The 26,468-nt window shown below is 34.6% G+C and overlaps 4 protein-coding genes across 4 annotated transcripts; 1 reads left to right on the top strand and 3 right to left on the bottom strand.

The window, feature by feature from the left end:
• Positions 1 to 2,401: 2,401 nt before the first annotated feature.
• On the bottom strand, positions 2,402 to 4,577 carry LOC18044919 (gibberellin 2-beta-dioxygenase 2). The gene is made up of 2 exons (XM_006435693.2): positions 3,749 to 4,577; positions 2,402 to 2,777 (listed from the first exon to the last, which is right to left on the bottom strand). Exons 1-2 carry the CDS (start codon positions 4,559 to 4,561, stop codon positions 2,424 to 2,426), a joined length of 1,167 nt encoding a protein of 388 aa, XP_006435756.1. The 5' UTR covers positions 4,562 to 4,577; the 3' UTR covers positions 2,402 to 2,423.
• Positions 4,578 to 9,801: 5,224 nt separating this feature from the next.
• LOC18045109 lies at positions 9,802 to 18,121 on the top strand. Its single transcript, XM_024185546.1, has 24 exons — positions 9,802 to 9,855; positions 10,084 to 10,214; positions 10,416 to 10,500; positions 10,688 to 10,741; positions 10,996 to 11,039; positions 11,157 to 11,260; positions 11,885 to 11,948; positions 12,596 to 13,055; positions 13,292 to 13,624; positions 13,740 to 13,961; positions 14,109 to 14,207; positions 14,302 to 14,395; positions 14,605 to 14,732; positions 14,835 to 15,126; positions 15,210 to 15,448; positions 15,533 to 15,657; positions 15,867 to 15,984; positions 16,282 to 16,337; positions 16,468 to 16,561; positions 16,635 to 16,824; positions 16,904 to 16,972; positions 17,034 to 17,137; positions 17,212 to 17,280; positions 17,823 to 18,121. Exons 1-24 carry the CDS (start codon positions 9,802 to 9,804, stop codon positions 17,928 to 17,930), a joined length of 3,336 nt encoding a protein of 1,111 aa, XP_024041314.1. The 3' UTR covers positions 17,931 to 18,121.
• A 176-nt stretch (positions 18,122 to 18,297) lies between these two features.
• On the bottom strand, positions 18,298 to 20,012 carry LOC18045108 (N-(5'-phosphoribosyl)anthranilate isomerase 1, chloroplastic). Its single transcript, XM_006435691.2, has 5 exons — positions 19,799 to 20,012; positions 19,557 to 19,622; positions 19,112 to 19,479; positions 18,867 to 19,030; positions 18,298 to 18,788 (listed from the first exon to the last, which is right to left on the bottom strand). The coding sequence occupies exons 1-5, from the start codon at positions 19,806 to 19,808 to the stop codon at positions 18,563 to 18,565; spliced, it is 834 nt and encodes a 277-aa protein (XP_006435754.1). The 5' UTR covers positions 19,809 to 20,012; the 3' UTR covers positions 18,298 to 18,562.
• Positions 20,013 to 22,164: 2,152 nt separating this feature from the next.
• Positions 22,165 to 25,431, bottom strand: LOC18045107 (zinc finger CCCH domain-containing protein 29). Its single transcript, XM_006435690.2, has 2 exons — positions 25,153 to 25,431; positions 22,165 to 24,482 (listed from the first exon to the last, which is right to left on the bottom strand). Exon 2 carries the CDS (start codon positions 24,436 to 24,438, stop codon positions 22,474 to 22,476), a length of 1,965 nt encoding a protein of 654 aa, XP_006435753.1. The 5' UTR covers positions 24,439 to 24,482; positions 25,153 to 25,431; the 3' UTR covers positions 22,165 to 22,473.
• Positions 25,432 to 26,468: the final 1,037 nt, after the last annotated feature.

The raw sequence follows: 26,468 nt of genomic DNA, 5'->3' as shown, positions 1-26,468 counted from the left end.
AAGAGAAATTTTACAGTAGTTGATGTCAAGTTCTTGGTCACATAACCATCAGTCATGATCAATAGATAAACTTTTGTGCCCACTTTCGCTATCATTTACAATACACCTTTGGATTCAGCCCACTCTTTCCTTTATCTGCAATTCATATTAAAAAAAGGGAAATTAAAGGTGTATTTATAAGTAAAAGTTAGGGTTTCAAAAGTAATTAATATTAAGAAAGCCTTGGGTTATATGTTTTATGTTGGGATAAATTTCTATATTTTGAAGTCAATGTCTAGAATTTTAACACAATATTGTAATTTTATATTTACAAGCTTTAGAAAAGAGAGAGAGTGAGCAATAGTGCAAGAAGATTTTATTTTTTGTTACAAATAATAAAAAAATAAACCATTTTATACTAATTCAGTACATTTTGACAACATTATCTCCCATACAAGAAAGTCTTGTACTACATCAATTGTACATCAATTCAATAACATCATTATTCTTTAATTTTAGTACATAAGTTTCCTCATCCTATTCTCATGCTAAGGAATTAATTATCATGTTCCTTTTTTTTGTTGGATGGGAAATGATTAAACTTTTAAGGCCTTATAAGTTCATTTGCCTTGATTATTGGTCTACTTCGACTTAAATTATTTTCGCTAGTGTGGTGCCTTTGAAATAAATTGCACCATCATAGCTTCTAAAATTCACTTTCGATGTCAAAACCTGTAGTTAGTGATAAGCATAAGCCCACATGAGGACGTTTTCGGCGACGGGAAATAAATAATTGAGCTTTTGTTTGGGAGATTTGTAGCCCTTTTTTTTTCCCATATAGGGCCTAGAGTCAAACAGTTAAGTAGCTCACAATTTCGAATTTATAGCAATGAACTAATGATTCCATTTTTTATCGAACCACTTTTTGAATTGATAATGTTGATTTTCTGTACAGAATATTAACTATTTTTATATTTGTTGCGACATTCACGGAGACAACAAATTTTATAAAGAATATGAAACCTTCTAAACTATCATAGACCACTTTTATTTCTTTCCACTTGTGCTTTTATTTAATGTGTTATCATCAATTCGTTTGGAATTTTTTCAACATAACGCAAACGTGATCAGTAAGTCATTGTAGAATTGTTGTAAGATGATGGATATATCCAGATCGTTGAGCGTCAATCATATTGAACTATCCAATTATTGACCGAAATACAAGTTTCATGCAGTATGATTGAAAGAAAACAATGTGACATCCTATCAATGTATTATTATTAGGAAAATTATCATTCGTATATTCTAAATTTACAGTTTTATCAAAAATACTACAACACTTTAAGGGTGTATCAATCATCCACCCTAAATTAACAAAATTTATCTGCCGACCACTAAACTGTTAGCTGTCGTTTGAAAATTAACGAAACTGTAGTGAATTGACGATTTTACCATTAAAAATGATCACTTGTATACCCTTAAAATAACTTATGATCACTTATATACCATAAAATTATCACTTGTATAATATGAAAAGACCAAATTACCCCTTGACGTCATCATATTTAAACGGCAACTAACGGTTTGGTGGATGACAGAGACATTTTATCAACTTAGGATGAACGACTAATATATCCTAAAAGTGTTGTAGTAAACTTAATAACGGAGTAAATTAAAGGTATACGATTGATAATTTCTCTTATTATTATTTACATTATTCATTGAACTGTACTTATGAGTTCAGCTTTTAAGCTAACAAAATCTCCACTCATAAACCCAAACCCATTGGACTGGTAATTTAATGTTGGGCTAGGACTCTGGGCATTCATTGAAGGTACCCACCCATTCAAGCCTCCATGACATACGTTTTTGCTTTCAACGGAAATATGGAATGAAGAGGTAAACGTATTTTTTAATATTAGTTAGAGTTTATTTTCGAGTTGTACTTGATCTATCCTTGGGATGTATATCTAAATTTTTGATAGACTTTAAATTATAATAAGTTCCAAGCTTATTATGATTAATATATATATATATATATATATATATATATATATATATATATATATATATTTATTATCTAGTGGATAAATCTATTGGTGAGATTGATTTTTTCTAAAATTTTTAAAAGTGAATGTGACCCATTTGAGTACAAATGTCGATTCAATTTGTCTTGAGCTCTTGTATCTAATTTTACTATCATATCTAATAAGTCGAGGTACATATTTTTAAAAAAAATTATGAATGTAAGTAAATTTGTAACATGCTTTTAAACAAATCCAAGCAACTACCCAACAAATGTTCAAAAGAACCCACCGAGTAAAACTGAAATGATAATTTACAACAGCTCTAACAAAACAATAATGGATTAAAAAAAAAGTAAATTACTCTCCACGCATAATCTTCAAAAAGGGGAAAAAAACAGTAAAAACAATTAACAAGTTTTAGATGCGGTATCGATCGAGTGGGTCGTCTTTGAAGAGAAGACGCTCATGATAGACTCTCCATGCATAATCTTCAAAAGAAAATGACTCAAACAATTTTCTCCCTTCTTCATCATCATGGCTTTGGCCTTGGCCTTCACTATTGTTGTTATCATCTTCGGTATTCTCAGCATCGTCGCCATGATTGTTATTACTAATATCAAGCTTGGGAATGAGTGGGAAGACGACGCTGTCAATTGGAAGAGTCACAAGTAGTATCATTGATATGCTATCATCTGATTTGCTTTTCTCATCCCCCACACCACCCATTGGCCTCCCCGATCTCACTTTCTTTGTCTTTCCATTGGTCCATACCTATCATTTAACCCACATTCAATATAAGAAAATTTGTTATTAATTTAAGGGAATCCCCAATGAAGATGTCCTTATGTTTTAAGAATACTGGCTGAGATTAAGTTGCACTGTTTAATTACAATTAGTGTCAAATTAGAGCTTGCACAAAGTAGTCTAGCTTAATTATATCTATTTTTAAAAATACAGACTTACGAAGTTAGGAATTCATATTCACCCGAGCATACTAAAAAAAAAAATTGAATGTCCTAATAATACAAAGCTTTGATGAGTAGTTACATTGGCAAAAATTTAAGATTTTTTTTTTAGAAGATTTGAGATAGTGACATTCAATTATTATTTATTAACGCGATATATAAATAAATCTGGGAAAAAAAAATTAGCATGTATAAATGATATAAATCTGAAATAAGTCAAATTTGAACTACCTTATAAAATTCCCACGAGCCAACTTTAATTAATTAAAAAAAAGTGATAGAGAAAAGAGACGTACGGTGATGCAACATACATTGAAGACTCACCAAATCAAATAATTTCGGTTTAACTTATATCTACTCATCTGGAAATTGATTGAGTCATGCTTATAACACACATTATTATGAATTTCTAAAAATTAATAATTTAATTATGCTTACTTATCAAACACAAATACGTTAAATGTCGAAATTATTGCTTTTTAATTTGCCATGTGGTTGTTTTTGTGGCCCCTTCTTTTACGTGTTTTAAGTTAAGTGGGTCCAATTCACGGCTCAGAGAACTGTTTGAATTGCTGCTCCAAATAATTGCATAATAATTGCAAAAGAGTAGTGCGAGAGAGAAAATCACGAGAGAAAGATCAAATAATTTTGTTCATTCTCAACCTACTTACTCTCTTTCTACCTTTTAATTGTTTCTCTCATTTTTCTCTCGTTCTTTTCTCCTCCAAATATTTTCCATTACAAAATAGCAAAATTATTTAAGAGTTAAAAACTTACTTGAGCTATGTCGCCAAGTGTGACTAAAATAGAGTCCACTTCTGCTGAAATCGGAACCGAACCCGCATCAGCTATCAACGTGTGTTTCGAAGGCCGGATTTGGTAATGTAACCCAACTATATACGGGTAAAATCCACCCGAAAGGACCGGCTTATTCCCATGCAGATTCTTAGACATCCACAATAAAGAACAATACCGGGTCGGGTCATCTCCCAACGGGTTCTGAAACCCTAATGCTGCCGCCAGCATTTCAAAGATCTTCAAGCCAACTTTCTCCATAGCCCGAGTGAACTCACGTAGGGAAGTTAAGTTCAACTCGTTCGAGTCGGAATAACAAGCTGAATCTAAACAAAACGACTCGCCGTTTCCTTCTTCATCTTCTTCTTCCTCAGCTTCATAACCCAGAGGCCAGTTCTTCGGGAAACACGATAGTTTTTTATCTCTTTCAAGTTCAAAGAGAGAGAGAGCTTCTAGCTCAGCTGAGTGAGCGAGTTGAGACGATATGCCATGGTTAGTGAGTTGGAAGAAACCGAGTTGGGAAGCTGAAGAGAGGATCTGTTCATTACGGTTAGGATTTGATAGTGAGATGAGAGGAGGACGCGTGGCCGAAGGAGAGCGAGTGCGGGTATTTGGAAGGGAAAGAGTGGGAGATGGGAGGCTGTGGAGGAGCCGGGAGAGGGCATCTGCGGCGGGGGATGCTGACGTGGATGGGTGGTTGTTGGAGGGCGTCGGTGGAGGTGCCGCGCCGCCGCCGACGCAAATGTTTGGCAAGTGGAGTTGTCGTTGTTGCTTGTGAGCTGAGGATGCCATCATTGCGAAGGAGATAAGAAAAATTATGCAGCTGTGTATTGATATTTGATAATACAAGACATATATAGAGATCGGTATGTGATCACACACGTGTGTGATTGAGCCAATTGGGAAACGAATTTGTGTGCATGGGCCATGAGCAACCAAATAAATAAATGGTATTATTTCAAAAATTCAATTCAATTCATTAATATTAAAAGCGAGAGGAGGGGAATAACAATATATGATATAATATTAGTTATTTGTTTTTGGGAAATTTTATGTGAACTAATGTATTCTAGAATCTAGTACGCGAGTGGCATGCAGAATTGGACGAGTCAAGATGTTCGTATGATTTTGGTGGCAAATTGTCTTTATCAAAGCTTGTCATCGCTTGCAAAAATGTGTGTCAAAGTTTTAATTTATAACCAGCAATTGACAACTGAAAATTGGAACGCGGTTATGTCCTTCTATGTAAGAACTTTATTCTTATGAGTAACATTATTTCATTTTTTAACACGTCACGTACTTTAATAGTTGAGTTGAGAAAGTCTTTGTCGGTCCTTAAGTCCAAATTATATGTGCGCTCTTTCAATAAAATCATACCGCATGCATTTAATTTAAGATTAAATGCAAATGGGTAAATTTGATGTTACCATCCGCATGGAATAATAATTTTAAAATATCATTCAAATTATTATAAACTAAAGCTGGCAAAATGAGCCATTGGGTCGTATTTATGTCGTGTTAAATTTAAGTCAACCTAAACATGAATCATTTAATAATCATGTCAAAATATTAAGATTCAAATATGGTACGGAAAATAAACGGGTTAATTAATAACCCATTTAGTATCTATTTATTTAACATATGTTATGTATACCCCCAAAATATTACACATTTATACTATTAAAGTTATATATATTATATGTATGTATGTATGTGTAATATTATATTATATTTCGATATCATAAAATATGCATGTGTACCAATATTTACACACTTACACTATTAAAGTTCTAAATATATATAATATTTTATAAATAAAACATTGTCTATATGTCCATCCTTCTAAAAAAAAAGAAAAAGAAAGCGATAATCATGTCGAATATTTGAGTTTTATTGACAAGAACTTAAAAATTAATTTAAAATATAAGATATAATTGTGTCATTGGTCGGGTAAATGAGTAAAGAATGTTAACCCTAACCCGACACGAAAAAAATCATGTAAACCCGAACCTGACTCATTTAATGATCGTGTCAAATTCGACGATACATACCCATTTATTCGTGTCATGTTCGTGAAGGGTAATCGGATCGTGTTAAATTTTACCAACTCTATTATAAACCTCAACTAATCTTTTTTTTTTAATTTAAAAGATAATTGAGAAATGGGTCGGTGATGAAAATTATTGTCTTCTTAACAAACATAGAGGATACAATTAAAATTTATAATAGCTTAGTGATTTTTAAAGATTATCATTTTACGAGAGATAATCCAAAATTAACCTAATATAAGTGTACTTTCTTAAAGACATTGATGGCATAAAAGTTTGTTGAAGACTCCTAGGAGCTTCTTAAATATCAGTTCATTATGAGCTTCCTAATTTTATTGCTTTCCTCTATTTTTTTCTTCAATAAAATAGTGAGCATTCATATTTATTTGTGAGGTAGAGGGTTCGAATTTTCACATGAGCACGAGAGCTTTAATTATTTATTATTTTCTTTAGCTTTAAATTTCTTATTAGACTTCAGTTTTGATACATCAAAATTTTTTAGGTTTGAGGATGACTGGTTGAGGTCGGGTGCGAGATTTTTTTTTTGAATTTCTATCTAGATTATTTTTTAAGTTCGAGGATGAGTGATGATGAGTTTTTGTGAGTGAGAGAGTGTTCATTTATTTCTAATTTTCTGTAGTTTAAAATTTTTTAACTTTAATACGTTGAGGCAAATCACGACAGACATTGAGTTAGACTTCAGGTCCTAACAAATATATTCAGTCATATTTAACGTTATCTGCATTATACTATAATGTAATATTAAAAAATTAACAATATTAGCTGGTGTTTAATTCACCTTTGGACTATATATGGTGTATACGGTTACCAGAAATATATTAATTGAAAAGTAAATCAATTAGCTTAATTAATATTGTTTAATTATCCGAGTTGATAACACATGAGACTCAATTGCGAAGGGACTCCACCCAGTGCAGTATCTTTTTGTTCTTTTTTTTAAAAATTGTTAAGTTGCCCAAAATATTCGCAACTTTATTGCTGGTAGTGGCAGTCTGTTGCCTTGTTGCGGGGATATTATTGCTGCTGCAGGTTTGTAGCAGATTTTGGGTCGCACGAGTTCTGTTTTTCTTTGTTGTTATGCTTATATAAATATGTTCCATCTAATTTTATAATTATATAAACTATAAAGGCTACCAAATCCATGTACTTTTGTATGTCACGCTTATCTGTCATCCAAGATTTTACATTAATTATTTTATCCAGAGACTGTAAAAGTTCAGTTCTCAATTGGAGCAGAGGCATTAGGCATAGTTTTTCTTCAGATTGGAACCCTAAATTTTGATACCGAGAACTAACATATATGAACGACAGACTAACATATCAACTACATCAATATTATTATCAAGTATAAATTTATTATTAATTATATATGCAAGTATCATATATCAATTAATATATATATTTCATTATCATGTATTGCTAACAAATAATAAGAAATGGCCAATTTTTGGGAATATTACCGACGAATCCATGGCGATACTTTTTTTTTGTTAAATTTTTAATTTTGGTTTTGTTGGCCCAAGATAATTGTTATTTTATAACAAAGACAAATGGCGAGATTGACGGCATGCTTCGAGCAATCATACAAAATTAAAAATAGCTTGGATCGGTTCAGCAGAAAATGGAAATTAAAATTCAAGCTTGTACGGCGTTTTGATTCTTGACTTATAATAAAATAAGTTTAACCTTTCAATTTGTCTAATAAGGTGGCCTGTTCTTCAGGATCATTAAGAATGATTATATATAGTTTGTTAATCTAAACACTTTTTATATTAACAATATATAAATGGAAACTGACAAAAAAATGTAAATTTTCACACGTCTAATAACTTATTAATGCTTAAAACGATCCATATTATTGATTAATAAGTTATTATAATTAGAGCCAATTCTTTGAGTTCAATGAACGTAAAGTTTTTCTTTACTAATTAAAGATAAAAACAACAGATTATAAATAAATTTATTTGACACATACTCCGCTCAATATCCAGAATCACAAGTTGGTAATTAGAAGTTTGTGAAATGCTTAAAACTTCAAGATGTAAGATATAAGAAAGAAATTATATTATCAAATACCGCAAATTAATATATTCATATGCAAAAAGCAGATAAAGTAATTAATGCATTTTAAAAATTTTTGGAAAAAATGTGGAGGTGTGCGTAACCCTAACCTCTAGAATTATTCATTCTGTCAAGCTAGGGCTTTAAACACCACCAAGATGATCGATCTAAGGAGTTGGGTAAGCACAAAGCTATTTAGAAGAATGCTCTGTGAATCAGAAACTCGTCTCCTCCATGTAAGTAGAAGTTTTCACTCGTTTCAAAAGATCAATTAAAAAAGAAAAAAAGAATGAAAGAGATGAAGAATTGGTGTGTTCTGTGCAATTAATTTATGCAAGCTACATAATAAGAAATTAAAGATAATTAATAAAAATTTGAACTTGAAATTACTAACATGATAAGGTGACAGCTATGGAATAAACTCAATAAGGAGAAGAAGATAAGAGATGAGAGTTATCTTCAAGTCTTTGAAGCTGCAGTTATAATAAATCCAAGCCACCGCCAAATTATTCGAATATTCTCGATGCAAGGGTATATTTCCCTATTTACCCCTTCGGATATGGTTAAATAACATTTATTAATAGTATGGCTTCGCTCTCTCCAATGTTTTGAGTTGCGGGCGGCCCCTTCCCATTCTTATTGAATACCAAAAAAAAAAATTGATGTAAAGAACAAAATATTGTGGGAATGCTACTCTAAGAATAAAATTATTAGTTCTAAGAGAAATTAAAAAAAAAAATTCAAAAGTATACCACTAATAACTTGATTATGACACAACAAGAAGTAAATGCAGTTTAAATTTTTTTTTTTTTTTTTTTTTGGCGGGGGAGAGTGAGGGTAGATGTTACGGGTAAGGTTATTTGCACTATAAAATTACTCTAAATACTCTTATTTTAATAAAATAATTTATTACAAAATCACCCATCATATAAATTACTATTAAGGATAATTTATTTATGACCCAATACAATTTAATTACTTTAAACACTCATAGAATACACTCAATATTTAACATATAATATTTTATATCTAACATCTTAAAAAATAATTCATGGAACAACAAATCAATATTTTAAATAATTTTGAAGATTAAATATTTGTAAGAGTTACATTTTTTAAGAAATAAAATAAGCTGAAATTATTGTAAAGGTGCTCATATTTTTTGTCTTTGATTTTTTTTTAAAAAATAAAAGCACTCTAAACCTAATAACCTAGTCAACATCTTCTTCTTCTTCTTTTTTTGGTCAGATTACAATTTAGTTTTTAATTATTATTAGGGTAGTGAAAGTCTATACTTCTTGATCTTAAAGAAATTATAGGTGCAAAAATGATATGGAATGCATTCTTTGATTAACGAAAACTAATAAATAAAATTATTTTTAAAAATCTATTTAAAACTTGACTAAGTTTCATTATTGCAAGTTATGTTATATTTATTTAAAAAAAAATCTTTGAGTGTGCTGAATTTTTATTGGTGTTTTGAATAAATTAATTTAAATGATTTAAGTGGATATTTTTCTTAATATTTTAAAGAGTGTATAAAATAAAAATTAATTTTTTAAATTTAGTAAATAAGTGTATAGAATGTTTAGAATAATTTTTAGAATACAATGTTAAAGATGAAAAGTCAATTTTTGCGCTGATGGATACCAATCAAATCAATCAAACGGTGACTAAAAGAGCTACTTAGTGGGTCCCTAGATACAATCACCTCATCGATTCCACGTCAGATTCCCGCATCACAAACATTCGAATCACAAAACTTCCAACCCCCGATAAAAATTCTCCTCCATCGCGCCAATATCCTCAATTGCACCAAAACTGGAAACGAACAAACCGAAAACAAACTTCAATTGTTTTGTAAACAGACTTTGGAAAATCAGCAAATCCGTTGTCGTTTCGAAAATGTTCACCAAAATTTTTAAAAAAGCCACCAAGCAACCGTCACCTCCTCGTCAGGTTCTCAATTCATTTCTTCATACGAATCGTTACAATTATTTAATATATAAAATTTGTGAATAATTCGCTACAATGCATAAAAAGCTCTTGTATAAGAGATGCGTTTGGAAATATAAGTGCTTTTAGATAGCCATTGCTTCTTTTGTCTTTGAGATCATCATTTTTTTTTCATTTTATTTTTTGTAAAGATGTTTAATTAATCACAGCATTTATGGAATTCTTCCACAGAATGATGAGATAAAGGAAAATCTGACATCAAAGGACTTTGATCCACGTGTCACTCTCCACTATGGAATCCCCTCAACTGCATCAATTCTGGCTTTTGATCACGTTCAATCCCTCTTGGCAATCGGAACACAGTGAGTTGATATTTTTGTTTGGTAACGTTAAGAATGAGCGTTCAATTGATAAAAGAAACTGGCTTGCACTTGGCCATTGCCTTACTCATTGGAATTGAGCAGTTTTGCATTTGGTTATTGAAGCTGGCTGGTGTGCACTTTATTTTACAAAATTTAGTTTATTGGCGTTCATTAATCTCTGGTTCTTTATATTCACCGCAGAGATGGTAGGATAAAAGTGATTGGTGGTGATAATATTGAAGGCCTTCTTGTATCTCCGAAGCAGTTAGCCTTTAAGCATTTGGAGGTTCGTGCTTTATACGTTTGTTTCTGTTTTGTGCTCCTGGTGGATATATTAAATGCATGATCAGAGAAGTTGGTTATTCAAATTTCACTATGCTTGGATTTTTTTCCCTTTTTAAAAAAAAATCTTTGCGCACCATTTTTATGACAGCACAAAAATATGGCATTTTTTTATTTCATATTTGTGGCAGTTCCTACAAAATCAGGGTTTTTTGGTCAGTATCTCCAGTGGAAATGAAATTCAGGTACTGATTCTTCGTTTTCGGAGCTGCAATTGTCTGGTTATAAGGTACTCTAGTATTACTCTGTTAGGAATTATTATATCTTCATCCAGTGCAAATGTCTGGCAAAGTTGCTTACAAAAGTGTACTTTTAGCCATTTCCTTCTTACTTTCTTCCCCTTTCCATGGACAGAATGATTGGATTATTAATAGTTTGTTGGTTTTGACAGCTGTGGGATTTAGAAGCCAGGAGAATAACTTCTACTTTACCATGGGAGTCCAATATAACTGCTTTCTCTGTTATCTTTGGCACCAGTTACATGTATAACGGTTGATTTTCTTTTAGCATATTGCATTTCAGTTGTCATTGATTGGCTGCAAGTTATAGTCTAAATATTGTAACTTGCTATTGATGTTGGTACCTCCTCATTACATTTAGGTACATTGGAGATGAGTATGGAATGGTGTATGTATTGAAGTATGATACTGAAGAAGGAAAATTAATACATTCACCGTATTATGTTCCGAAAGATGTTATAGAAGGTAAAGGCTTTACTTTCGGCGCCAGTGAATAAAGGCTTTACTTTTGGCACCAGTGAATTTACTTTGAGATGAATATGCATTCTTAGAGTCCTGAGCCATGCATCAATTTTTTTCTTTTCTAATTGCAGTCCAATTGTAGTCACTTCTTTGATTGATTTTTCTTCACATTGATGATTTTAAAGAGCAGAGATATAATGGAGTTGGTAACATGGTATGAAGAGTTCTTCTGTCAATTTTTCCATAGTTTATTGTTCCTTTTCATCCATAAAACCTATCTTATGCGAACAAGAAACTGCCTGTTTGAGGGTTCTGCTCTTGGTCTAATTCTGGACACATTTTACTTCTACTTTGTTTCTTAAAAGGAATCTAATTGATGGTTCATTATTTTAAAATAATTTATCTAGAACTACTAACAAAGTAGAAAATCGAGACATTTTCCTGAAATTCTTGTTACTTCACAGTTCTTTCAGTGGCCTGTCCTATCTTCTTGAGTTGAAAATTAGGCATACTAAATTTACTTATGTCTATTTGGTCAATTATTCTGTTTTCAACTTCAGAATCATTTGTATTAGCTATACAATACCCAACATCTAAACAATGCTACTATCTTTCTCAATTCTGCAGAAGCTGCTAGTATTCAATCATCTATTGTTGGAGTTCTGCCCCAACCATATTCAGAGGGAAAAAGGCAAGGCAGCCTTCAATGCTTCTCTTCTCTTTTACTGCATGCCACCTGATGAGTCTGGTTTCATTGATTTCATCATCAGAAGCAAACTTCGTTTCTTTGTTGAAATCAGGTTACTGCAATTTCAAAAGCATGTGAACTCCACATTGGGATTCAGTCAGTGTGTTAGTTGAGACATCTTGAGCTGCAATTACTCTTTTCTAAGTCTCAGTAATCAAGGTGTTCATGGACTGCGTAGGTACACAATTTACAGAACTTAAGTAGGTATAGGTGCCTCTGACGCTGGAAATGGAACTCGAACCCGAGCTCCATTGTGGTTTTTGTATGCTGGTAACATTGATGCAAGATAGAGAAAATGGATCTTGGTGTCTCCTTTGCTTGGAGATTTACTGAGTTGCATCACTTATTGTGATGTCATACTGGGTTATTCTATAATACTATGTGACCCCGGCTGAAGCTGCTAGTAGAATGACCAATTTTACAAATTCTGTTAGGATTATTCCCAGGAGATGGATATGTACTTTCCTTTAACAAGCCTGAGGAAAACACTATACCAAAAAATGGAACTTGATACTAGAAAAAAAAATAAACCATTTCTATTGCGGTTTTTTCCCCTTATTTTGAAGCATTAAAAGAATTTCCTTTTGCAGATTGCTGCTTGTATATGCGAATGGCTTGATTATTCTTTGGGATGTTTCTGAAGATAAAGTTGTCCTAGTTAGGGGGAGTAAAGATCTTCAATTGAAGACTCAAATAGTTGATGATCCTTCAAAAAATGCCAGTCATGATCTTTCTGAAACCGTATCAGACAATGAACAAGTGGAGAAAGAGATAAGCTCTCTCTGTTGGGCATCTAATGATGGGTCAGTTCTTGCGGTTGGTTATGTAGATGGAGATATATTGTTTTGGAACTTACACACTGCAGCCTCTACCAAAGATCGGAAATCTGAAAATTCATCTGCTGATTTTAGTAAACTACAATTATCATCAGGAAACAGAAGACTCCCTGTCATCACTTTGCATTGGTCTGCAGAGAGATCCCGTAATGATTGCCGTGGCCAACTCTTTGTCTATGGTGGTGATGAAATTGGGTCTGAAGAAGTCCTAACAGTACTCTTCTTAACCCGAATAATAACTTTTTACATTCTGCTCATAGTTAAGTCTTATGTTATTGTCCAATTCAATATAATAATGGTGGAAGGCGTCTTATTTTCAATTGTTTGAGTCAACATTATATCTCTTTGTATCTTTGGCGAACAGTGATGGAATTTCTAGTCTCCTATGTCCATGAAATATCATTTTTCATGTAAGCTTAGAATTATAATTCCTTTTTTTCTCTTCTGCAGATGTTGTACCTGAACTGGTCTTCTAGAATAGAAAGTTTGAAATGCATTGGCCGTGTAGACCTTGAACTTAAAGGTTCTTTTGTTGATATGGTTCTATTACTTAATGGCATGAATGAAAGTCATGGCACCATGCCATGTGTATTGACAAACCCAGGAAAACTACATGTTTATGATAGACCACGCTTTTCTTCTAAAAAATCTGAAGAGAGGAAAAATATTTCTTCTTCTTCATTGCAGTATCCCATTCTCATACCCACCATTGAACCGGACATGACAGTGGGAAAGTTGTGTATGGTATGTAGAAATGGGAAGCTGTCAGTAGAACTTTCAAAGGTATTATTAGATTTAGAGATTTCTTGAGAGACATTGGATAGATTCAAAATTCATCTGCAATTTCTGCTGTTGATTTATTACCAGCTGTTAAATTAGGTTCACTTTGTTTGATTAGACTCTCTCAGCTGCGAAAGTTCGAGCATCACATACACCATCAACTCAGTTGACAGGGAGTACTACAAAGTGGCCTTTGACCGGCGGGATTCCCTGCCAATTATATGATGCTGAAGATTATCTGGTTGAGAGATTATATATAGCAGGTTACAGAGATGGATCTATTCGAATATGGGATGCCACATATCCCACTCTGTCACTTATTCACGTTTTAGGATCTGAGGTTGGTTGAGTTATATCAGTTTTGTGATTTCTTATTGGGGATTGTTATGTACAACTTTGGCTGTTGTTATTGGGGTTATTAATCCAGATCATATTACTTTGATTGGGACATTCTTGCTTGATGGAGCATGTATTGTCTGATGGGCAGCTGCCAGGTATCAGAACAGCTACAGAAAGTGAATCAGTATCAGCACTGGAATTTTGCTCCGTCACTTTAAATTTAGCCATTGGCAGTTCTAGTGGCTTGGTAAGAGCATTTTTTGGGTGTCTTCTCATAATGTCAGCAGATGTAATCGTCTAAAGACCTTTTTTTTTTCCCTTTTTTCTTGGAGAGTATGTAGGTTTGGTTATATAATCTCATCAAGAGTTCAAACGAAGAAACCTTGAACTTAGTGACAGAAACCGGAAAAGAAGGTTGGGTTTGCATATACTTATGTCATTTCTTATAATTGTTAGATCAGTAGTGTTATGGCTGTCAGGAACTTTGTCTGGTAATGGTTCAAATCATATAGACAACTTGGATCAGTCTAGTTGGCTGGTTTTAGAAGTACAACAGATAAAGCTAATTTCAATTTTGTAATTAATTCTCCATATACACTGTTTTCAGTCTTATTTATGAATTTTGCTGCATAACTTGCCTGCAGTTCACATTTTGCCCGGTGGGGATGGGCCTCAATGCAAGGCTTTATTTTCTGTCCTCAATTCTCCCATATGCAACCTCAAATTTTCAAATTTTGGAGCCAGACTTGCCGTAGGATTTGAATGTAGCCAAGTGAGGATCAATTTTTTTGTTTTGTTCTTTGATACTGTGCTTTCTAGCTTGTGTTGAGTGGCAGTACGGCCTAGGATTTACTTTTTCACATTCGTATTTCAGGTCGCAATGCTTGACATCAGTACATTCTCAGTTTTATTTATTACAGATAGTTTATCCAACTCAAATTCCCCTGTACTGTATCTGGCTGTGAAATCACTCTCTGACACAAGTAACTTGACAATAAGTCCAAAAGACTCGGATATCAACTCTTCAAATGACACCAAGAAGGAGACGTTGTTCTTTATGACCAAGGATGCACATATTGTTGTTTGTGATAGCACCACAGGTCATATACTTTTCTCCCGGTCAATACATCATCAGGAGTCAAATGCGATTTATATGTGCATTATAGGCAAGTATTTTCAGTTGTGAAAGAGAATAAAATTTCTTTTTTGCATTTCGAGTTATATCTTCCTGATACAAGCATTCATGCAGAGGGTGGGAATTTTTTCTCTGAAACTTCCAGTGAGAAACAGTCATTGAACGCACCTCAAAATAGCAAAGCTACTAGTGAACCTGATCAAACAAATGCCAACACTGGAAGTGATCCAGTTGTAGCTGAACTTGAAACCTCTACTGAAGCCACATATTTGGAGCGGATATTCGAGCACTTGTTTGTTTTACTTTGTTATGAAGATGCATTGTGGTTGTACCCTTTGAAATCTTTGATTCAGGTGCCTCTGGTTTCTCATTAATTTGTTTGAAGTTCATGATTTTTCTATCTCCACTTGACAAGAAGTAAAATTGCCTATTTCTAGGGGCATACTGACTCCATTCACAAGGTGAATCTTTTAAAGCCTTGTTGTTGGACTACAAGCTTTAAGAAAAATGAGAAAGAGTGTGGTCTAGTTGTACTTTATCAAACTGGGGATATTGAGATAAGGTAAAGTTCATGTAAACTGCAATTCTTGTTGATGTGGATGCTGTAAAATATCTTATGTTTCAAAAACCAAATCCCTTTCACTTATTCAAAGAGGAAATAGATATATGTAGCACCAAATTTTTTCATAGGTTTTTGAATCTTGGCATATTCTGCCCAATTATTTGAAACTTATTTTTATTATTAGTATTTTTCTTTTTATCATTTGACAGGTTTTTGCCATACCTTGAAGTAGGAGGAGAGACTTCTCTAATGTCACTACTAAGGTGGAACTATAAAACTAATATGGAGGACACACTATGTTCGTCTGATAGTGGGGAAATTGTCCTGGTTGATTTTTCTTCGTTTTCCTTATTTTTTATCTTTTTTTCTAAATTGACCAGATATTTATCCATACGGTATCATACAATACCAGCTTAACATTGATCCATGTCCCTAAATTATGTCACAATTTAATTGTTGTCAAAGCGGTTGCTTTTCTCTTTTAGATGCCAAGCAGACTAGTGATAGAATCATACTAATATCACATGATATTTGTGTGTATTCGCATGTATTTTGGCGTCGCCAATCAGTTTTTGCTTTGGGTTATATTGTCTAGTACGTGATTTTTACATTTTTCTTTTGCAGATAAATGGATTTGAATTTGCTTTCATGTCACTGTTTTCCTGGGAAAATGATTTCAGGTCTCTCTCTCTTCTCCTAGTCCTTCCAGCCCGTTCCTCTCTTCCTTTGTGTGTGCATTATACTGCATCCGGTTATATGCCTAGAGTAGATTCTCCCAGTAATTTCATATGAATCTTTGCCTTGTTTCAGGATTCCAGAGTCTTTCCCCCATCTTCATGATAAGGTCCTTGAAGCTGCAGCTGACGCCACTATCGATTTATCTCCTGCTCAGAGGAAAGAAGAGGTTGATATTTAGGCTCTTTGTCTTTGCTTCTATATAGAATGTGGGATTCTGTGTCTAATTTCCACGGTCACAGGGCACTGCCCTTGGGATTTTAGGTGGGATTATTAAGGGCTTCAAAGCAGATAAGGCGGAACAAAATGTACTTATCCCAGAAGTTAGTAACAAGACTTGTGCACACTTAGACAGCATATTCTCGAACCCACCATTCTTAAAGCCATCCACGGACATTCCAGATGATAAAGGAGTCATTGAACTTAACATAGGTTCTCTATCTCTTACTCTGATCTTTCTCCTTTGGCACTTTCTCCCTCCTTCTCTGACTGTGTTACCAATATGCTTCAGATGACATTGACATTGATGGACCTCTAATCGTTACATCTTCGTCCCAAACAAGCAAGAACGATAGAAAAGGTATACTCGTAGATTTGTTTCTTTAACTTTTTGTGTACACCTTACAGTGCTGTTGTGACAGATAAGGGAACGGAGAGGAAAAAATTATTTGAAGGTGCTGCTACTGACACAAAACCTAAATCCAGAACTGTTGATGAAATTAAGGCTAAATATAAAAAATCTGAGGTAATTTCCATTTGAATAATCGGAATTTACTTTTTTTTCTAAATAATACTTTCTAACTTAATCAGTGGTTCCAGGTCCAGGGTACTGCCGCCGCAGCTGCACAAGCAAAGGACAAGCTTGCAGAACGCGGGGAAAAACTCGAGGTAAATCACTTGTTGAGTGTCTAAGGACAACTTTTCGAAAAGCAATAGGGAAGTTTAAGTTTTCTGGAGACTATAACTGTTTTAATAATGGCTCTAAAAGTTCTGAGAGCAAATAATTGACCAATCTTACAAGCCCGACCTTTAGACAATACTGCCTAACCTACCAAAGAAGTATCTCTCACATAATCATACAAATTCGTTGGAATGTGGACGCCAGTATTTAGGCTTTTGGTTTTATAATTTAATTGGCATCTTGAACTGGTAGAGAGGAATAATTTTTTTAAAAAAATTTGGAGGCAACCCGAACTACCTATAGGTGGCTAAACAAAACCAGAGGGCTCAGGCCGCGGTGACGAGCGGAGCCATTCTAAGTGGGGGAGGGGTGTAAGGTCATCCTATGTTCCGGCATCCCCTGATTAAAATTCTAGGCTCTGACCACCATTATGATGGAAAATTATCACATTAATTTTCTCCAGTAAATTTTTTTTTTTGGATTCCTTATTTCATTTCATCAATCTTTTTCCCTTGTTTGTATATACCAGATGCTTCGTGAACGAACTGAAGAACTGCAAAATGGGGCTCAGAACTTCGCAGATTTAGCAGGTGAACTTGCAAAGAGAATGGAGAGGCGCAAATGGTGGCAGCTATAACAAATTCCTTATCATAGTGGCGTTTGAAAGACAAGCCCTCCATGAAGATCTTATAATGCATTGGGATATGGCACCCCTGCAAACTTCGGGTGTTGATGATTCTGATAGTTAACTCCCCATTTCTCTAAACTGTAATTGGTAAAGAATCTTATTGAAATCAGAAATTGGGGGGGTACAGAACTACTAAAATTATACTTGAGACACCTTATGCATTACTTGGAACTTTATTTACATGTTAATGCATAAAATCTCTTTCAATCCTTTTCGAAATTCTTGATATAACAATTGCAGATAGCTTTTCAGCTTCACCTTAGTTATTGCCTGTTCGTGAAAGAAGATCGAAGACAGGCCGCACAATCCTTGAGTATTATTCTCAAAGTGCTTACACAATTCATATTAAAAATGGAAAATATTTCACAGTAGACATATGTAGCTCAAATTGCTCAAATTTCAGTTCGGGAACTGCTTATTCTTGAGTCGTCTCAAATATTTGAAGGACTAAGGTTCATGTCATTTATCTGTCGGGTCATGCTTTGGCAGTCAGGTTCATGTCATTTATCTGTCGGGTCATGCTTTGGCAGTCAGGTTCATGTCATTTATCTGTCGGGTCATGCTTTGGCAGTCATCGCCACTCAGTAGTGCATAGAATGAACTGCATTCATGAAGGAAGATATTCGCAATTGATCCTTCTGAATACCATCCGAGGCACAAATGCCGCTACTAACATCAACTCCATTAGGTTTCAGGATAGAAAGAGCTTCACAAACATTTTCAGGGTTGATCCCTCCAGCCAAGAGCCATCCATGTTTGCTTTGAATTGGTGGTAACATAAACTGGGTCCAATTAAATCCTCTGCCACTGCACAGAGTATCAGAAAGATTTCATATAAAATGAACTTCAAGAACAATACTACAAGAAGCAAGATTTTCCTTTTACCTGCCACCCTTTGCACTATCCACAAGAACCCAATCAACCAAAGAGCACTCTTCATCAGAAATCAGGTTCAGTAGGTCCCCATTTTCGTTTGCATGAAGTACATATATTATTCTGTTTTTTTGCACTAAATCTGGAAATGCTGATCGAGAACCATCTCCATGAAGCTACACAACCTCAGAGCATAAAATGTAACTATTTGAACATTGTCATGTTAATTGCAATCAAGAGCAGAAGTAAATGCAAACCTGCAAAAATTCAAGGTCTGCGGAATCAGAAGCTCTTAACATTGTCTCGGCGTCATCATCCACAAACACCCCAACTGGCTCTGCCCCGTATTCTCTCGCAACTTTCGAAATCTCTTTTGCAACCGAAAGTGAAACTGAACGTTTGGAGTCGGGCCAAAGAATCATCCCAATGAAATTAGCACCAGCTTCTGCTGCCAAAGCAGCATCTTTGGCTGATGTAATTCCACACATCTTAACCAAAGGCGGTTTCTTTTCACTTTGTTCAGTTTTAGAAGAAAATTTGCCGTTGTGGGCAGAACTGCAGGTAATCTTATTCTTTGCAAACGACCCATTCCTTAGCAAGCATAGTCTTTTCACTTCCGTGGCCCCTGTAAATGCAAGAAAATCACTGACCTTGCAATAAATGTCATGCTAAAAATAAGAACAAAATGTAAAATTAAATCACCTTGGATATGCCTCTTGTGCAACTCAAAAATTTTGGGCTGAAAGTGACCATTAGTAGTATTCAACCCTGTAAAAGATGAATGCAGTTAATAAAAAAATCATGCATTAATATATACAGCGCAAAAATATTAGAACCCAGAAAACTCATGGCATATAAAACAATAACGTTTCTTTGGGGAAATTCATCGAACAGTAAATACGCAAATCACCCAAACACGCTCAAGGAGGGATAGAGAAATCGACCGGTGGTCATATTGCTCTATGTTCAGAATATGGGAATGCTTTGCATATCTTGTTGGGAGATGTAACTTGGCAGCGAGTTGTCAAAAGTTACCCGCCAAATGATAGTAACTGTTACTGTTTAAATAACGATGAACTTATAATGCAGCTATGGGAAAATGACACATTCGCCTCCGTATTTAACACCTCTCGTTAAGATAAAATTTCGGCCCAATCTTTATATGCAGCCAGCGGGCCCCGCTGATAATGATATTTTGTTTTTTGGTAGATTTTCTCCAAAGCTTCTATTTGATATTTCTCGGTCAAATTTTAGTGTTATTAAGTTTCTTCTGTATGATAATAAACGTTGGTTTGAATGTGGATTACTATATATTACAAGCATGGCATGTTGATACTTGTCGTTCAAAAAATTATATTCTTATAAGGAAAAGGTCAAATATTAGACATATAATTTAAACACTCCAAAACTACCATTGATTCAGTCAAATATTCGTATCATAATGCTTTGAATGCTAATATTTTAATTATTTAATTAAGAAGTCACATTCACAGTACCACACTAATTCCTCTAATTATCCAAGTAAATCATTAGACAATGGAGAGAATATGCTATCCAGTTTTTAAAAAAATTGCAATCGGTGGAAAAAAATTATTCACGATCCACCTACCTTGCAATACATTTGTAACTATCACAAAATTTTTATCACTTAATACATTTGTGATAAGTAATAGGGAAATTATCATTCGTATACCCTATATTTACTCTGTTATAAAAAATACTACAATACTTTGAGGGTGTATCAATCGTCCAGCCTTAGTTGACAAAATGTATCAGCCGACCACCAAACCGTTAGCTGCCGTTTGAAAGTTAACGGAATTACAGTGAATTGACGATTTTACCCTTGAAAATTATCACTTGTATACCCTTAAATTCTCTTTTTATCAATTGTATACCCTTAAATTATCACTTGTATCATATGGAAAGACCAAATTACCCTTCTGACGTCATCATACTTAAACAACAACTAACAGTTTGTTAGTCAGTTGATACATTTTGTCAACTTATGGTGGACGATTGATACACCCTCAAAGTGTTGTAGTATTTTTGATAATGGAGTAAACTAAGGATATACAAATGATAATTTTCCTAAATAATATCGGGTGCGTTTGAGATTAAGGTTGTGCAATTATAGTTTTTAAATTACAGCACTAAAATATTTAATAAATACTAACTGCTGTAACTTAAAAGATATGTTAATATGATTTTACATTTATATAATAAAAAATTTATTATATCGTTAATAATTTTATCAAAATTATTATTTAAAATTTATATTTATTATATATTATTAATTTTTATTTCATAACCATAATTCTTTTTCACAACAATTATAACTAAAAAATTATAACGTCACAATTTCAAACCTACCCATCATTCTCTATGCCAACCCATTTGCTTAATCGTATTGCCAATGCAGGGAGAGTCTTGGAGATTATTTCTCCTTGTTGTCAGCTTCAGACAGCATTAAAGAACAGCATTAATTGTGTTGGTGACTCAAGATTCAAAAGAAGCATGCAAGAAATTTCTTCCCAAATGAAAAATAAAAATAAATAAATAATGATGATGTATGGCTAAGAATTGGTCTTTGTGGGCGGCTGATCATTACAGGACAGCTTCTCATTCGGAGTGACCAGGGCAAGACGGAGCAGAAGTAAAAGTATGGGGACCCCACACGTCATTTTGATGACGTTTGGATAAAATTTTCCCAGCAGCAATTTCCTGGAAAATCCTTGGCAGTGAGACAGCCGCCAGCTTCAAGTAAAATTATTGACATTTGGGCGGCCAAGTTCATTGCCAGAGCTCAAGTGTTGTACTGATTCACTACTCGCTTGCCCTTTTGAGAACTATGACGCTGCTTCTGAATAAAGTTTTATTCGAAGAAAACATTCCATAAACGAGTTTATGCAAATATTTTAGGTGTCTGTACTTGTCTCTTCAGCATATAAATTTACAGAAAAAGGACATCCAAGCCTCCTAACGTTTCAGGAGTAGACACGAAGAATTCCTTCTAATTTGGGCTGCTGCAGTCAGCCAATCAACACCAGCACATATGGCTTCTCCGTTGCTCCGCTCACAAAACCAGTTTCACTATCAGTATGAAAATATGCTTGATGGCTTCAAATAATAGAAATCACTGACAATAAAGTGAGATTTGTGAGTCCATTTTTAAAATCTTTTCCGAAATTTATATATATAGAAGTGATACAATATCTTCTATTGTTTCATTTCAGCTTCAATATAATCTTTCTTTTTGCTAATAATTAAAATGGAAGGGAAAAAAAATCACATTCCAGAAGATTTAAAAGAATAGAGAGCACTGAACAAGTACTAGCATTGAAACAAATAGTATTATATTTTGTAGATTACAGTGGGAATCATCAAAAGATTACACAATGTAGGGAAAGGGCTTTAGACCTCTTTCCATGTAAGAGTGTAAAAACAATTAACAAATCTTTCTTTAAGCTAAACTATTAATGATATGAGCAGGGCCTCATTTATGCTCACTATATTCTCTCTTTTTTAGCTCCTACAACTTTAGCTACAAACGTGGAATCTAAGAAGAATTCAAAGAATATGAATTTGGTCAGAATAAGGTAGGAGCACATAGCTGTTTTCATTATGCCACCATCTGCTCCTGTTCTATGTACATTTGCTCCATCCATGGATTGTATTGCTGCTTCTCTGCACCAAACAATCCCTGTCCTTCTGGCGTAACATCTTTCACCAAGGAATTAACCCAGGACACATCTGGCTCATCAACATTCGATGATGATGGAGTGAAGCCTTTTGTTGTTGGGGTTGTTATATTGTTGCTACGAAACCCGAATGAAGCTGACTTCTTAAGTTTGTTCAGCTCATCTCCTTGAACTCCCCAATCCAGTTTCCCATCAGGGGAGCTCCAATCTGATAGATTAGAGGATCTCATAGTCGGAGGGTTAGAAACCATGCTGAGACCAGCACGACTGGTCACTGCTCCACGATCAATAAAACTCTGGCTTCGCTTTGTAAAGGCAGAAGACCTTGAATTCATCACTGCAGCTGCCACTGCAGCCGAAGAATCAAACCCAAATGATGAAGGTTTTCTCACTGGAGAGGATGAGAGGTTGGCAGCTGGATAGCTTGCACGAAGTTGGTTCATGTTTTGGCGCATTTGAAGCCCGGTTGGAGATTGCAACTGAGTTGGCGTTGATTGTTTCTGTGACATTCCCTGCAACTGAGACAACATAGAAGGATCAAGAGATTCGAAAACTTCGTCAAGGTTTCGATTCACATCTCCAATCCTACTGTATTCCTTGCTCCAAGAAGATGGGGAGGAGAGACTAGATATCTCATCCAATAATTGTTGCTGCAAATTGCTAGTGCGATTTTCTAGCCCAAGCAACAAGTCCAAATCTCTTGCACTAAAAGTGGTCTTCAACCTGCTACCTGGCAACTGCAAGGCCGGTGGAGTAAGATTAACTTTGTTCTGCCACAAGTTTCCACTCTTGGGAGAGGAAGCAGCAGCCAAGGGAGACATTGGTGGAGTTGAAGTAGCGGGCAATGGCATAGATGCTGACCCAAGAGACAAGGGACTCAAAGTCGTCATGTCCACTGCACTGGCTGAAACAGGGCTAGGTGAAGGCATAGCTGAACCCGTGGATGCATATACAGGGCGCAACTCTTCGGGCTTGTGAGCAAAGAAACAGACTTTGCGCGCGCAGCCGATCTCATCCTTGCAAAGTCTGGTTCTGTACTGGGCAGGATGTAGCCAGGACTCAAAAACTCCATGAGCATACTCACATCCATCCCCCTTGGGGCATGCCCCCTTACGGAACTCAGGGCAGGGGACACAGGTGTAAGGATACTTCCTAGGATCTCTCCTCCTAGCATTCTCACCCGGATGAACAAATGGGCACTCTGTCCAATCATGTGAATAAGCCCTCGAGCATGGCTTTATCTTAAAAGCGTACATTCTAAAATCATCAGTTCCATAAACTCCATTGTTTATATCAGGCAATGATACATCAATTGGGTACTCTTTCTTCTCAGTTCCATCTTTTGATAACTGAGGCACAGGAATATTCACCAATTCTTCTTCTTCAAAAATAGTATGATCGCCTTTCAACAATAACTCTATTGCCCTTTTTCTTGAATGGAGTGGTGATTTCATAGCAACTGGAATGAGATCAACTGGCTTATTCCCATACACATCAACACAGTTAACATCAGCAGATGCACTGAGTAAGAGCTTGACCACCTCAAAGGAAGAGTTGGCACCACCAGCAACAGCACAGTGAAGGGCAGTGAAACCATCAGAACCACAGGCCCTATTCACATTAACTTTGCCTGTTTCAATAACATATTTCAATACCGCAACACTTCCAAACATGGCAGCAATCATGATTGGGGTCCTCTCTTCAAATCCCATCTTTTTTGATCCAATTCTCCTACCATACCAGAAGCTGGGCTCATCAACATCAAAACCCTTCTCTTCTATTTCTCTCTTAAAGGCAGAGATATCGTCAGAAGCTGACAATTCCAGCAAAATTGAGGATTTGTTATACAAGGCACCATCTTTTAGCTTGGGGAGTCCACCTTCCATGAGGAAATTTGAGCTGCAGAATTTACTATTTGAATACCCAATTCCTGCATATTCATAAACAACAACAATTTAATATGGCACCCAATTTAAAGTTCAAACCATAGTAAAGAAGTAAAATAAGAGAAAGATTATAGCATAGAATGGATGAAGCACATATAAAAGTTCTTCTTGGTTGACGTAAAAAATACAAGAAAGCAAAATAAAATTACTTTACCCTTGACCTGAAAAGTTGTGACCCTTAATAGTGGTGAGATACAAATAAAATAGAAACGAAGAAACTTTATACCATAAAATTTAAAATTTTCGCATAGATCATTTAATATTCCTCAATTACATCAACAAATAGATTTATTTAATATAAAAAGAACAAAAATCAAGCAATGATTATACGATAGTAAGCTCCAAAGCAAAGACTTCGTCCCCTAAGACAAATTTATAGAAACAAATACTAAAAACACAAGAGAACAAGCCAATAAACTCAACACAAGCAACCCCGGAAACCCAAAAAGTAAAATCTACCATCAAAAGAAACCCATTAACGCACCAAGTACAATACATACAAAGCAATCAATCCTTAAGAATTACATGCTAAATTGGAAAAAAAATCAGACTTTAACTGAAAAAAAAAAAAAAACCAAAATGCCCAACAAGTACAACACAAACATAAGCCAAGAGTTTTGTTCATATATTGCTCAAAAGAAAAAAAAAACATACCTATGAGTAGAGCTTGATAAGTTGATAAGATTCTTTGATTCTTTAAGAGTGTTAATTTTATAGAAGAAGAGGAACAAAAAGACTCAGCTTTTGAGAAATGACTTGTGTGAAGTGAGAGACTAAGGTAAGGGGGGTGAGGGCCTTTTTATGTGTTTCTTTGAAGAGAAGAAGGGAGGAGGAAGGTGAGGAAGGTGAGGAAGGTGAGTGAGGGACTTTGAGACTTTTCTTCGTCTCTGTTTCCTCTTTTGGTCAAAGTCAATGCTTCAAAGGCAGGGCCACTGCTTTAGTTTTAGTTTAGTTTTTGGTTTGGTTTCTTTCCTGTTAAGAATTGAAATGAAATGAAATGAAATGAAACTCAAATACAAATGCAAATGCAAACACAAGTGATTGGGTCCTATTTTACGCTGTGATATATCTAACGGGTTTCATGGGTTGTCAGTCACCTTTGTTTGTGCCAATTTCTCTAATAAGCTTACGCGCGCTTCGCTCTCTGCCTCCCACTCCTCTACTGATTTATGGGTTTAATGATTTTGGGATCCCTCAAGTTTTTAAATTTTCTCACATAATAACACAGTTTAGGTACTTATATCAATAGGTCTCCATTTAGTTGGGGTGACCATTTGAGCCGGAATATTGTCCCAATTTATTGGGCCAACTCATTTATCAATTAAGTCAACAATTTAAAGTACTCACCTTGCCAACTATTCCTCATTAAATTTTATCTTAATATGTTATACACACAGGGACTAGAGTTGGCAAATTAAGAACTTAGACTCGACTTTTTCAGGTGTAGATTCAAGTTCATTAGAGTAAACGTGCTTGGACTGGACTTGAGCTTTTGCTTATTTTTTAAAATTTTTTAAAAATTATTGTAAACTTAAAATGAGTTAATAATAATCAAATTATTAGAATAAATAATGAATTAAAGAAAATAAATATAACAAATCAAACAAATAATTTTATCGTGAATGTGTCGGTATGTTGAGACTTGAAATCAAAATGAGACTTGATTTATATATTGGCGGTAAGAGTTCAACTCGTTTAATAATCATGTCATTTTATGTCAAAATCCGTTTAAAAATCATGTCATTTTATGTCAACACAAACTTATCTATTTCTATTATGCTGATGTTAGGTTGATCTATTGTTCTAAAAAATTATCACTTATACATACCCAACATCATAATGGAGTAAGTAAGATATCTTCGTTAATTATAGAGTCTTTTGTATTTTACTGTTTGAATAAATGTTCTAGTGCTTTGATCATATTCACGTAGAAGTTAAAGACGGGTTTACCACAAAAAGCAAAAAGCATT

Source organism: Citrus clementina, unplaced genomic scaffold, assembly GCF_000493195.1.
Source record: "Citrus clementina cultivar Clemenules unplaced genomic scaffold, Citrus_clementina_v1.0 scaffold_4, whole genome shotgun sequence".
NCBI classification, from domain to species: Eukaryota; Viridiplantae; Streptophyta; class Magnoliopsida; order Sapindales; family Rutaceae; genus Citrus; species Citrus x clementina.
The sequence above is the reverse complement of the archived record's forward strand: the minus strand, read 5'-3'. Positions and strand labels throughout refer to the sequence as shown.

Bases quoted from the DNA above. Each gene is read 5' to 3' on its own strand.
- LOC18044919 (XM_006435693.2), bottom strand. From the start codon at position 4,561: ATGATGGCATCCTCAGCTCACAAGCAACAACGACAACTCCACTTGCCA. The intron at 2,778-3,748 runs GTAAGTTTTTAA...GTTAAATGATAG, and splicing joins CACTTGGCGACATAGCTCAA to GTATGGACCAATGGAAAGAC.
- LOC18045107 (XM_006435690.2), bottom strand. From the start codon at position 24,438: ATGGAAGGTGGACTCCCCAAGCTAAAAGATGGTGCCTTGTATAACAAA.
- LOC18045109 (XM_024185546.1), top strand. From the start codon at position 9,802: ATGTTCACCAAAATTTTTAAAAAAGCCACCAAGCAACCGTCACCTCCT. The intron at 16,562-16,634 runs GTTGATATTTAG...CCACGGTCACAG, and splicing joins CTGCTCAGAGGAAAGAAGAG to GGCACTGCCCTTGGGATTTT. The intron at 17,138-17,211 runs GTAATTTCCATT...CAGTGGTTCCAG, and splicing joins CTAAATATAAAAAATCTGAG to GTCCAGGGTACTGCCGCCGC.
- LOC18045108 (XM_006435691.2), bottom strand. The intron at 19,480-19,556 runs GTGATTTAATTT...TTGCATTTACAG, and splicing joins GCACAAGAGGCATATCCAAG to GGGCCACGGAAGTGAAAAGA. The intron at 18,789-18,866 runs GTAAAAGGAAAA...TACTCTGTGCAG, and splicing joins GATAGTGCAAAGGGTGGCAG to TGGCAGAGGATTTAATTGGA.